Source organism: Elephas maximus, chromosome 14, assembly GCF_024166365.1.
Source record: "Elephas maximus indicus isolate mEleMax1 chromosome 14, mEleMax1 primary haplotype, whole genome shotgun sequence".
Lineage (NCBI taxonomy): Eukaryota > Metazoa > Chordata > Mammalia > Proboscidea > Elephantidae > Elephas > Elephas maximus.
Genome location: NC_064832.1, coordinates 34959655 through 34973444, shown reverse-complemented (window position 1 = coordinate 34973444; position 13790 = coordinate 34959655). Strand labels below are relative to the sequence as shown.

The 13790-nt window shown below is 38.2% G+C and overlaps 1 protein-coding gene across 1 annotated transcript in view; it reads left to right on the top strand.

The window, feature by feature from the left end:
• GTF2F2 (general transcription factor IIF subunit 2) overlaps positions 1 to 13790 on the top strand; it is a 185965-nt gene that overhangs the window by 163748 nt on the left and 8427 nt on the right. The window contains exon 7 of the mRNA XM_049853422.1: positions 1112 to 1255. Within this exon, the coding sequence (XP_049709379.1) occupies positions 1112 to 1255 (144 nt within the window). The remainder of the gene's footprint in view (positions 1 to 1111; positions 1256 to 13790) is intronic.

Below are 13790 nucleotides of genomic sequence, written 5' to 3'. Positions count from 1 at the left end.
CAGTAATTTAGTTGTAAGCTTTGAAATGTACTTCATTATTTTTGAGGCCCGTCACTGACTAGTTGTTCCAGTTGGTCAACAAGAGATTGTTTGCTGGTGGCTTCCACTGAGCCTGCCGATGCTTTATTACCCAGATTGGCAGCTACAGTTTATATTTCCTCTAACAAGTTCCTGATGTTTCATAAAAATGAAGTGTTTCTGAAAATTAAAAATTTAATCAACTGAAATGAGTGAGTGTAAATTGCATGTTTTCAGTAAAAAGATAATTTTTTACAAATGAGTAGTCCCAGGACGGTGACAGTAGGGGAGAACATACACATTCTGCTGGTACCACGGCTTCCCAACCTGCATGCACAGGGTATACAGCACATGTTCCCGGAGCATTGCTCTTGTTTGGATGAATGTGATTTATGATTGTGTTAAAAATGAAGGTGTAGCATCCGGGCGAATTGGGAGTTCAGGTACATTATTTTCAGGTAAAAATGGAGATTTTAGAAAAATGGTTTGTTTGCACCTCAGTGCTACAGTATATATTTACCTTTTCTATTACTTAACTGATTTCATTTTATAAGCAAAGAAAGAAGCTCAAGAAGGCTAACAGAGTCAGAATGAGAAAAGGCCTCTTGTCACTAACCTTTTTACCAGTGTTTCCCAGACTTTTCATTCCCAAGTGATCTGCCTGTCACTTAACCTAAGCCCTGTCATAGGACCCCCAAGGTTTGAAAATGCATCTGTTAATAAACTATTTTACTATATTTTGATTAATCAAAGTCAAAGGAACTGCAGGTTAGAGTTTCTGATCAAAATTGGCTAATAGTAGCCAAACTGAATTGATAAAACTTTGACAAAGAAGTCTTTTTGGAGGGAAATGGGCACTTTACAAAATGCCTTAGGAAATAAGGAAAATGGCTTGCCCATCAGCATCATTACCATCTCAGGGCTTTGGGGCAGGAGGAGCCCTGGGAGCATTGAGGCCCCTGCACCTCTCCCTGTTCTTTAGCCTGCTGTCTCGAAATTTAATACCTGTGGTTATTGGATGACTATGAAGGCCATCCTGTGTTTCAGAGTGAGCATAGTGAATTGATGCCTTTCTTTCGCTTTTTGCACGTAGATTGAATATGAAAGGAAGAAGAAAGAAGACGGAAAGCGAGCTCGAGCTGATAAACAACATGTTTTAGATATGCTGTTTTCAGCTTTTGAGAAGCATCAATATTATAATCTTAAGGACTTGGTGGACATCACAAAACAGCCTGTGGTATGTATACGTTCAAACTGATCCTTTAAGTATGTCCTACTTTACTGAAGAGACGTGAGGAAGTTAACATTCACCCATGCTAAGGTCAGATTGCATCTCAACACTCGGAAAAGGATGCCTTAATGCAGCCTGTTTTTTTTATAACATCAGCTTTATTTTAGATTTCAAACAAATTTAATATCAGCTCTTCCATATGAAGAAAAGGTAGAGCTGTCCTCCTTGATTTATCCTGGACATTAAGCCTGTAGTCTCTGTTTATATCATTTCTAGTTATTTTAAGTTATATGGCTCTGTCATGGTGAGAAAATTATCTCCATTTTTGTGGGCTGTTCTCTGGATTTTTTTTTTTTTTTTGAAATCAGAATCTACCCGGCACTAGTTGCTTTTAGATAGAGCTATACTGCCCTTTCTAGTTATGCTTGTTGAGATTTGTGGTTGGATTGACCTGTTCTTCATTTTTAAGGTATATTTAATAAGTTAATATTTTAGAAAGTTTATCTTTGTTGCATAAATAGTCTTTTTTTTTTTAATCTGTTGCCCAGACTTTTCTGCCTGTTTGGTAATACTTTCTATTTTCTAATCCATTTAAAAAGCCTATAACGAGTAAGGGATCCAATCCTTTCTCCAACCTCAGAGTCCCATTTCTTTCCATTTAACTTTCTCACACCTAATGTTATCAAAGTGTCAGATTTGGTTATAACTGCATTTACTTATAGGCTAAAAAAATGAAATGGTAACCTTTTTATTTTTATTTTCTGTTCTTTTTTTTTTTTAATTTTTTTTATGGTTTTTTCCACTTCGCCAATATATTCAAGAATGTTAATTCTAGCTGTTCCACTTATTCTGAATACAAAGCAAGATAACCAGTTTTTAAAACCATCTTAACATAACCAAATAACCCGTTTACTGAAAGGTTCAGCATATTTTTTCTGATGTATACAAAGCTTTAGCAAATGATTTATGAAACTTCAGTCTTAATTCTGCAGAGATTTCTTTATTGTTGCACATCAACCTTCCACCGTTTTCATTAAGAAATTAAATTTCAAAAGATATAAATACTTTTTTTAATAAGGAAGGGGAAAGTGCTCATGCTGCAGTATTAGCAATTCATCTTAATGCAGCCTGTTTTTTTATAACAGCAGCTTCATTTTAGATTTCAAACAAATTTAATATCAGCATCAAAGCCTTACGGCATTCCAAGCTAGATAAAAAATTTGAAATAGAATAATTCATTAGCTAAGCTGTGTTTCTTCTGGTTTTAATGAAGTTTTTCTTCATATACATACACAACACACACACACATACGTATACACATTAGTCCAGAAACTCTGAAAGCAGGCAAGATAGTCTCATGGAATAACAAATGCAAAAGAAATTAGATATAAGACAATAAGCATTTCAAGAGGGACATGCAGATGGTGCTAGAGAAAACAATGTATTTTCCTTAAACGGGATCACGTTGTTTTTGTAGTTTATTCATTTTGCATCAAAGAAAAGGGATTACTAGTATTTCTCTCAATTTTCATTCTTCAGATAATTAGTATGTGATGGTACTCAGTGAATCTCTTGTAATAGAGCTTCTTAACTCAGTAGATGGGCTTTAGGGGATGCATTAGCCTCCTGAATATGTGTAAAAATATATGGGTTTTTCTGGGGAGCAGGTCCATAGCTTTCATGAGATTCTCATAACGGGCCTGGGGCCTCAAAAGAGCTTAACAGCCACTGATCTGGAAACTAAATTAGCTTACAGTATTTTAGTTTTATTATTTCTGGAGACTAAATTGCTTATAAAGCAGACAATTCTTAAAGGCAGGATTGTTATTATTTTATCTCTAAATGTTTATCCACACAGTAGAAACTCAGCAAATATTTGCTAAATTAGATTGCAAAAGGGGAAATGGTTGATTCTCAGTATCCAAGCACTGCCATACTTTCCTGGGATGGCTTTTTGACAGGCTATGTATGGGGCAAAGAACCAGATTCAGGAAGAGTGTGGAATGCCTGCACCTGGCTGGAAGTAGGCCACAGCTAGAGTTACCCTCATCTAGTGGAGAGGGCAGGAGGGCAAGAAGTGTTCAGCATGGATTCCAGTCCTGCAGTTGACCAGAGTGGGACCTGGGCAAATCATTTCTTCTCTCTCAGTATCCATTTCTAAAATTTTGAGAGTTGGGCAAGATAATCTTTGTGATCTCTTCCAGCTCTAAATCTATGATTCTCTCCCTTTTGTATTTCATCTCCTCCTTTCTACGTCTCTCTCATATTTAAACTGGGTTGGCAAATCCCATTGACCAAGAAAGTAGCTAGAGCTCAGCTCCTCTCTGTTTGTCTCCTTTAAAATGTTCACAGAATATCAGAGACTGTACTAATGGCCATCAGCCACCCTTACTAATTTCATTTTAGTATGAGCAATACCTGAGAGATTGAAGGAGTCCAGTCTAGCATGAAGATCAGAGATACAGGAAAGTAGGCTTCCTCTTATAATGGAACAAACATAGAATTTGGAATAATGGGACCTCAGTTCAAATCCCAGCCCTGCCATTTAACCCAACAGTCCTGTACAAGGTACTTGAATACACTGTAGTTAATATTTAATATGTTGCTGTTGTGTGCTGTCAAGCTGCTTCCGACTCATAGCAACTCTATAAAACAGAATAAAACTGCCTCATAGGGTTTCCAAGGCTGTAATCTTTATGGGAGCAGATCACCAGGTCTTTTCTCCTGTGGAGCCAGTGGTGGATTCGAACCACTCAATCTTTTGAATAGCAGCTGAGCACTTAATCATGGCACTACCAGGGTTCCTCCTTTAATGTAGTGTTTACATATTTACTATTTAATTTACTGTTAAGTGGCATTTTTATATTAAAAATATAGCATTTTTAATATAAAATTTACCAATATGTCCAGATTATTATATACTGCATAACTATGTTTAAAATAATGCCTACTTTATAGAAAAGTTGAACTGGCAAAAGTAGTGTGATAGATAAATATTTACAACAACAACAACAAAAAGAAAGAGTAGCTGCTGAGGCCAATTATGTGCAACCAAAAACCTCACGGGATTTGGTTTCTTGGTTTTGAGATTTAGGGTCATGGTTTCATGGGACATCCCAGTTATGTGGCCGAATAACATGTTTAGCGCCTCGGTTTTACCTCTTAGTTCAGTGCGTAGTGCCTGGGGTTTTAAATGCTTGTAAGCAGCCATCCAAGGCACAATAGTTGGTCTCTGTTCACCTGGAACAGCAGAGGAAGGAGAGTCAGGAATAGGAGGAGGAAATAGAACGTGTGGCTCGTTGCCTCTATGAACAACTGCCTCCTTTGCTGGGAGACCAGAAAAACTGGATGGTGCCCAGCTACCATTACTGAACATTTTGATCAGAGATTTCATAGAAGAATCCTGATCAAAAGGGGAAAAATGCAAAACAGAATTTCAAATTCTCATGGACTCCAGACTTCCTAGAGCCATGAAGGTTGGATGCACTCCTGAAAATATTGCCCTGAGAAAATCTTTAAACGTTAAACCAGAAATATCTCCTGAAATCTTAAAACCAAACGAATAGTTTAGCTTAACTAGTTAAAAAAAAAAAAGGTCTGCCTTGAGCATTATGCTCTTTTAAGAACTTTCTATATATGATCAAATTGACAACAGCACCTTGAAAGATAGGAACCTTAGGGGGCAGTGAATTTTATGTTAAGGGGGGAGGAGCAGCTCAGAAAAGGAGGGTGAGAATGGCTGCACAACTCAAAGAATGTAATCAGTGTCACTAAATGGTACATGTAGAAACTGTTGAATTGGTGTATGTTTTGTTATGTGTATTCTCAACAACAACATAATAAAAAAAACTTAACTTACAGGATCCTTGCAATGACTAAATTAGTATTTGTGAAAGCTGTTTTATCAATTGCAAAGTATTTTACTAGTATTTATTAGTAGCGTTACTATTAAACAAATTATTGAGCCTTATGTAAAAGGGAAGAAAAGAAATCTCACTCCTGTCAGTCGATTCTGTGGCATTCTCATACGGTAGTCTTTCATTTTCTGACGGCTCCCAGTGCCACTTTTGATAAGTTTCTAACCATGGAACTTTAGAGCAGTACTACTGTATTCTTTAGTTACCATCTGCTTTCTGACCTTTATAATGTCATTTTTGACATTTTCTGAGTGAATCTGAAGTATTCTCTTGTTTTTCCATTTCCTTCCTTTCTATATTAATTCTTCTTCCTGAAGACCTTCACTTCTGCAAGCCATATTATTGATTAGAGAAACTGTCCTTGGGAACAGTCTCTTTCTGTCATTCACCCAAATGTGACTTGCCTAAGAAATCAGAAGAGGTAAAGTCACACATGGTAATCATTTAAAAGGGCATTTTTATGTGGTTCAACTTTGGCTTTTTTTCTTCCTCTAAAATGAAATATCAGAAGAAGTCTGTTATTTCTCCCTTGGCACTCTTTGATCTTTTAACCTCGAACGTGTTATGTCTAGTCTTCATACTTTATTATGTAAAATAGAAGCATATACAGCATTGCCGTAGAAAATACAAACCATTAGAAACTTTACCTGATTGCTCCCTTTGAGACACCTAACTGCCAAGACCACTTTGAGTCCTCGCTTTAATAAGGCTGTTTTTCTCTGGCACAGCACCCCTTTACCACGGTCATTTAAGCGTACGTTTCTGTTAAGAGTATCACTGAAAAGCAGCTCTGATTGTAACTGAACCTCTTGGTTTCCTTGTGCCCTATTCACCCAAGTGTAGGTCAAGATTGGGAAAATCATTGGTGATCTCTTCTAAATCAGTAGTCCCTAATCATGTCAATCCAGTGGACCAGTTTTTTAATTGAGAGCATGCTGTTGAGCAATCTGTATGTTTTTATTAAAGTAGATTTAAATCAACAGAAGAAACGGGGCAAATATATGCAAGACCTAGATTTGGGAGCAGTTTTGGAGTCCAGCTGTACGTAATGCCCAACAGGCAGTTGCTTATTTGCACCAAGTAGGCTTTTAATCAACAAAACTGTTACACTGGTTTTGGTATCAGCAATAAGGTGATGTTAACCTAATCCTCAGAGTTTTTCACACAGGCCTAAGTAAGTGCTTGAGAAAAGTAATTTAAGCAAAATTTGGAATCAGTAAGATACAAGAAGATTTACTTTTGAAAGAATAAAATGGCTCAAGAATTTGAAAGGCTGGGTATTTCTTCTGTTGAACAGCAAGTGTATTTATAGGTATATGCTATAGGTCTGTTAGTTGGGTGGGACTCTTTCAGTCTCAAGGACTCAGTTGAAACAAAACTGTAATTTATCAGCTCCTGTAGCTGGGAAATTCAGGAATCGCCTGGCATTACACGTGGCTGGGCCCAGTTACTAAAGCCATTTCATCAGAAGTGCACCTCCCCATCTCTCCCCATCTCCCCATCTCTCTTGTGTATTGTCCTTATTTCTAGGCAGCTTCTTGCCATATGGTGGCCAAATTGATCTCCTGAAGCAGTTCGAGGCCAGCAACTCCTAAGGAAAATAGAGCATATCTGTCCTGATAATTCCAATAAAAACCTCAAGGAAGACTTTAATTGACTGGTGCGGGTCGTGTGCCCATTTTGAACCAAAGTGATGGAGTAAGCTGGCCAGCCGGGGTCCACTGCCCCTCTCACCCTGTGGCAGGGCAGGCGGGGCTCTGAGTGAGTAAATGCAGGCAGTGCAGAGTCTGTTTAGAAGGTCCCTTAACAACCCCCTGCCCCTTTTGTAACACTTAACATACATATGCTGGATGTTTGTTTAGTATCTGAATTGGCAACTAGACCTGATGCCCAGTATGGTAACATATGGCTGTCTAAATTTAAAGTGAAGTTAATTAAAAATTCAGTTCCTCAGACGCACTAGCCACATTCAACGTTCATAGCCATATGTGGCTAGTGGCAACCATATTAGAGCAGATACAGAATATACGTGGTACAGAAAGTTCTGTTGGACAGTGCTGGTCCTGACGAAATCTCTCTGAGAGCACAAACTTATTTTGTTCCTCACTGTTTCTGACTGTTATAGTATCTGGCACATAATAAGCGCTTAATATTTACTGGACGAATGAATAAATTGTGAAACAAAGCTAGGGTCAGCTACGAGTTTGAAATGGCTTTTTGTGTTTGTATCTAGCACAAAAATTAAAACACATTTTGTGCAGAGAAATTCTAATTCAGTTATTATTTAAGATAGTATATGGAAGTGTAGTACAACCCCAAATGAACACTTTTCTCCCTTTCGTGTCTTTCTGTTGTACCAAAAACCAACCAACCAACCACTGCCATCGAGTCAATTCCGACTCATAGCTATCCTATAGAACAGAGTAGAACTGCCCCATAGGGTTTCCAAGGAGTGCTTGGTGGATTCAAACTGTTGACTTTTCAGGGTTTCCTTCTATTGTGCAGACATGTCTTAATATCTTCCGTCTTTTAAAAGAAAAAGTCTTGAACTTCACATCTCTCTGCAGCTACTGTTCCTTTTCTCTGCTTTTCTTAGAGTTGCCTGTTCCCTTCCTCACTCCCATTTCTAATGAGGTCCTTCCACCGCAACTCCTCATCAGAGTCATTGACAGATCACTCTCTTCTTAAAATACTGTAATCACTTGGCGTGAATAAAGTTACCACTTCTCTAGCTTTCTCCTACTGACTGGCTCTTCTACCTGACTCCTAGTTAACGTGTCAGACGGTCTGTCCCAAGACCTCTTCTCTCTCAGCCAGTCCCCTCGCCTTGAATATCATCGGTGTGCTGGTGGCTTTAGCACGATCTTCCCCCTTAAGCTCCAGGCTCCTGCATCCCAAAGCCTTATCTTCTCCACTCAGAAGCCTAGTAGAATGGCAGCACTGTTTGGAGCTTCTGTAAAAAGGAGAAAATCACCGAACCTGTCCCATAAGATTGTTCGGGTTAACTGAGAAAGTGAACGTGATGCCCTTGGCATAGTGCCTGCTGCAGAATTAGCCCCTGATGAGCATGTTAACCGGTTTTATTATTTCAAGTTTAGTATGTTAGAACACAGTGCTTGATTTCTACCTCCTCACCAAAGCCTCCCCCAGTCTCCCCCATTTCAGTAACATCACCATTCCCCAAATTACTCAGCCAGAAACCTGTTTTCCTGTTCATTCTTCATGATACAAATTATAACGTATATATCTCTGAGTCAGCATCTTAAAAATAGAAGGAATCTTAGAGATTATCTAGTCCAATTTTCTAATTTATAGACCTGGAGAGGGCAGTTGGCCGGCGGGTTTAGTTCTCCTTACTTCAATCTAGGAATATCGTCTACTACATTAGCCAGTTGCTGTCGAGTGACTCCGACTCATGGTGACCCCATGTGTGTCAGGGTAGAACTGTGCTCCACAGGGTTTTCAATGACTGGTTTTTCAGAAATAGGTCACCAGGCCTTTCTTCCAAGGCACCCTTCAGTTAGCAGCCAAGTGCTTTACCATTTGGCACCATTTGTACCACCCAGGGACTCCCTACCACGTTGCCTCCTGTATATTCCGACAGGAGTGTCTGTATATGGATGCACAAGGAAGATACTTCTGGCAAAGGGAACCCCTTTTAATGGGGGAAAAAAAAAATAGCCAATTTCTCTCCCAGGCAGGCTGCTTTCTAATTTCTGTATCATTAAGAATCAACGTCATTAATCTAAGCCAGGTATGTAGAAAATTGAATTTAAACTGTATCGTAACTCATTTAGTTCCTTATCCAAAAGTAAATATATTTTTTTAAATGTTTGAAGCTCACTTCACATTTACTACTTAGTAAGTGCTGCTTTATAATGTTTTGTTCTCACATATACTTTCCCTTTCTTAGTTGATTTTTTTCTCTCCCCTTCTCCCTTTTCTCTTTTTAATCTGTATCATCTTTCTGTTTACATATTCCTTCTCAGTTCTCTCTCCACCTTCTCCTGTAATGGAAATTTTCATTTTTAAGTGATACTGTTAAATTAAGCAGAGAACCAGCTTCCTGAGAGAGCATATTAATTAGTGATAGCCCTTTTGAGCCTTCTGTTTTCGAAAATAATTGTTTGCTAACTTAAGAAGTAAAGCCTTAATTAGAAGTTTTAGAATATAAAATGTTATACTAAAATAAGTTATTAACTATGTTGAATATAAGTGGGTGAAATTTAAACACATGAAACTTTAATGCTTCAGAAATAGAAGTTTCTGATAACTAATACATTTGTTGTTGTTAGTTGCTGTCGAATCAATTCTGACTTACGGTGACCCCATGTGCACAGAGCAGAGCTGTTCCATAGGGGTTCTGTTTGTTTGTTTTTAATAATGTTATTTTGTGTTTTTGGTGATGGTTTGCATAAGCAGTTTAGGTTCTCATTCAACAATTTCTACGCAAATTGTTCAGTGACATTGGTTACATTCTTCACCTTACCCGTGATGATTTGGTAATAAACAGTGCTCACTATGCACGAGCGTTCTCATTATTTTCATTGTATTTGTTCCATTTCCATTCATCTAGTTTCCCTGCCCCCCTTACCTTCTCATCTTTGTTTTAAAGCAGTTGTTCACCGTTTGGTCACACCTGGATGATTTTTTAAAGGAACACAGTACTCATGGGTGATATTCTTTGTGTGCCAGTCTGTTATTTAGCTAAAAGTTTAAACTCAGGGATGAATATTGGTTCAAGGTTTAAAGAGTATCTCTGAGCAGTAGTCTCCGGGAGTCCTCCAGTATCAACCAGTTCAACCGGATTTTTTAAGAATTTGAGTTCTGTTCTGTGTTTTTCTCCCCTTCTGTCAGGGTCTGTCTGTTGCAGCCCTGATCAGAACAATCTGTAGTGATGACTGGGCACCATCTAGTTCTTCTGGTCTCAGGGTAGATGAGCCATGGTTCATGCAGACTGTTAGTCCTGTTGACTAGTTTCTTCCTTGAGTCTTTGCTTCCCTTCTTTCTCTTTTGCTCCAGATGAATGAAGACTAATAGTTGTATCTTAGATGGTTACTTGCAAGCTTTTAAGACCCCAGATATTAGTCACCAAACTAGGATGGAGAACATAAACTTTATGAACTATATTATGCTAGTTGACTGAATTATTCCACAAGACTATGATCCTAAGCCTTCAAACCAAGAAAACCAATTTGATGAGGTGTTTTGTTGTCTAAGAAGTATCCATAATTCTGCCCCCTATGTGCTTTATTGTAAATATGAATATATATATATATGCATACACACACATATATATACCCATACACACATATGCCTGCATACATACATCTACTACTAAGTTTATTGTGGGATAACCATTTTCCCTTTTAACTGATATGATTTGTTCCAACCTTTTTTTTTTTTTTTCTGAATGAGGTAAAATTTGGGATGACCTTAGTAATATAACCAATTGAGTCATGATTTTAAATAAGGTACTATGTATGTAAAAGCAGTATCTGAGACAGGCACCCAGTAAACAGAATTGGACATTTATTTGTATACAAAATTTACACAAAATTTGAAATAAGCAGTAGATCACAAAGTTTATATTTAGTCTGAAAAAAATGCCATTACCAATAAAATTTCCTTCCTTATCCTCATGTCTTTGATTTTCAAGAAGGAAAGGTAAGTTTTTAGGCTTGTTAACTGCCTTCTACTGATTTCTTTATTTAGTCCTTGAACAAGCTAGAAGGACTTGTTTTTAGACTTGCCATCCCTAAGGAAATTGTCTCAAGAAGAAAACCATTTTCTTTGCACTGATCTCTACAGTAGAGAAAACATTGCCTTGCAGTTGGGAATAAGTGTCCAAAGCCTCCCACCTCTCTGTGTCAGCAGGTGAATTGGGCAAGCCTGTTGGAAGAGGACCTGGTAGTGCCATCGATGGCCTTCTCCAGTCCTGTAGTGCAGCATGATCAAGCCACTCCTTTATAGAATGTTCCAAGACAGCTATTTCAATTCCATTCTCCAGTACATGTGGACTGATATGCAGGGCCAGCCACTGTTTATTGGAAGAGTTACCTTACCCATGATGATTTGGTAATAAACTAATTTGTTGTTACGAGCTGGAGAGGTCTCTTGTTGACTCAAAGTTAATGAAATAAAATCTTATTTTTTCTTTTCCAATTTAAAATTTTTCTTTTCTGTACCTTTTTGGAAACCCTGGTGGCGTAGTGGTTAAGTGCTACGGCTGCTAACCAAAGAGTTGGCAGTTCATATCCTCCAGTCGCTCCTTGGAAACTCTATGGGGCAGTTCTACTCTGTCCTATAGGGTTGCTATGAGTCGAAATCGACTCGACAGCACTGGGTTTGGGTTTTTGGTTTTGGTACTTTTTTTAAAGTGTACAATTCAGTGGATTTTAGTCTGTTCACAGAGTTGTACAGCCATCACCACAATTTTAGAAAACTTTCATCAGTCCAGAATGAAACCATACTCATTAATAGTCACTTCCTATTTCCACTGCCTTTGCCCTGTCCCAGACAACCACAAATCTACTTTCTGTCTCTATAGATTTGTCTAGTCTAGACATTTTACATAAGTGGAATTATATAATAGGTAATCTTTGGTGTCTGACTTCTTTCACTTAAGCATAAGATTTTTGAGCTTCATCAGTATTGTAGCATGTATGAGTAGTTCATTCCTTTTTATTGCCAAATGATATTCTGTTGTATGGCTATACCCAATTTTATTTATCTAGGCATTTGAGTTGTTTCCACTTTTTAGCTTTTATGAATAAATTTGCTGTGAACATTCAAGTTCAAGTTTTTGTGTAAACCTATGTTTTCATTTCACATCAGAGTAGAATTGATGAGTCATATTTTTTTTTATGGTAACTCTAGGTCCCCGGGTGGTGCAAACAGTTTGTGCTCAATTACCAACTAAAAGGTTAGGATTTTGAATCCACCCAGTGGTGCTGTGGAAGAAAGACCTGGTGATCTACTTCCATAAGATTACAGCCATTGAAAACCTGATGGATATAACAATTGGTCTCTATTTGCCTGGAGAAGCAGAGAAAGAAGAGTTAGGAATTGGAGGAGGAATTGGAATGTGTATCTGATTGCCTCCATGAACTGCTTATGCCTGCTTTGCCATAAGACCAGGAGAACTTGATGAGCCCGGCTACCATTACGGAATGTTTTGATCAAAGACTATATAGAAGAACCTTCATGGGGCGGCGGGGGGGGGAGATGTGGAACAGAATTTAAGATTCTCATAGAATCCAGACTTCCTGGGGCCGTTGATCTGGATGAACCCCCAAAACTATTGCCTAAGTAAGTCTTTAAACTGAAACTATCTCCTGAAGTCATTTTTTTAAACCAAACAATAACCAATAAAATAAAACAAATCTGTTGTTGCTGAGTCGATTGCGACTCATAGCAGCCCTATAGGACAGAGTAGAACTGCCCCATAGAATTTCCAAGGAGCACCTGGTGGATTCGAACTGCTGTGCTAACCTTTTGGTTAGCGGCGTTCGCACTTACCCACTACACCACCAGGGTTTCTAGGTAATAATAATAATAAATAGTTTAGCTTAATTAGTGTCTTCGTTATCTAGTGCTGCTATAACAGAAATACCACAAGTGGATGGCTTTAACAAAGAGAAGTTTATTCTCTCACAGTCTGAGAGGTTAGAAAGTCCGAATTCAGGGTACCAGCTCCAGGGGAAGGCTTTTTCTGTCTGTCAGTTCTGAGGGAAGGTCATTGTCATCAATCTTCCCCTGGTCTAGGAGCTTCTCAGTGCAGAAACCAAAGGACACACTCTGTTCCCAGTGCTGCTTTCTTGATGGTACGAGGTCCCGCTGTCTCTCTGCTTTCTTCTCTCATATTTCAAGAGATTGATTTAAAGTACAACCTAATCTAATAGATTGAGTCCTGCCTTATTAACATAACTGCCTCTAATCCTGCCTCATTAACATCACAGAGGTGGGATTTACAACACATAGGAAAACCATATCAGATAACAAAATGGTAGACAATCACACAATCCTGGAAATCGTGGCCTAGCCAAGTTGACACACATTTTGGGGGGACACAATTCAATCCCTAACAATTAGTAAAGAATATTTGCCTTTAGTATTGTTCTCTTTTAAAGAGCTATCTGTATGGGCTCAAATTGACAACAGCAACTGGAAAGGTTAGACAGGAAGCTTAGGACAGTGAGTTTATTTTAATGGTAATGAAATAATTTGGAAAAAAATATTGAGAAAGGTGGCACAGCTTGAAGAATGTAACCAGTGACACTATATTGTACATGTGAAAATTGTTAAATTGGTGCATGTTTTGTTGTATATCTTTTCACACACACACACATACATATTCAACCTTAAAAAGAAAGAAAGAAAAACCTATGGAGTGCAGTTCACTGAAATACATGGGGCCACCACGAATCAGAATCAACTCGGTGGCAGTAGGTATAGTAGCTCTGTGTTTAACCTTTGGATGAACTGCCAAACTATCACCAGTTCTTTTTCAACCCTTGGACAGCAAAAACTTTTATCTCCTCTGGCCTAAAATAAAACTTTACCCTCTTCCCAAATATTTTAAGGGTGAATAATGCTTCTTCATTGGAAATGCTAGCTAATTT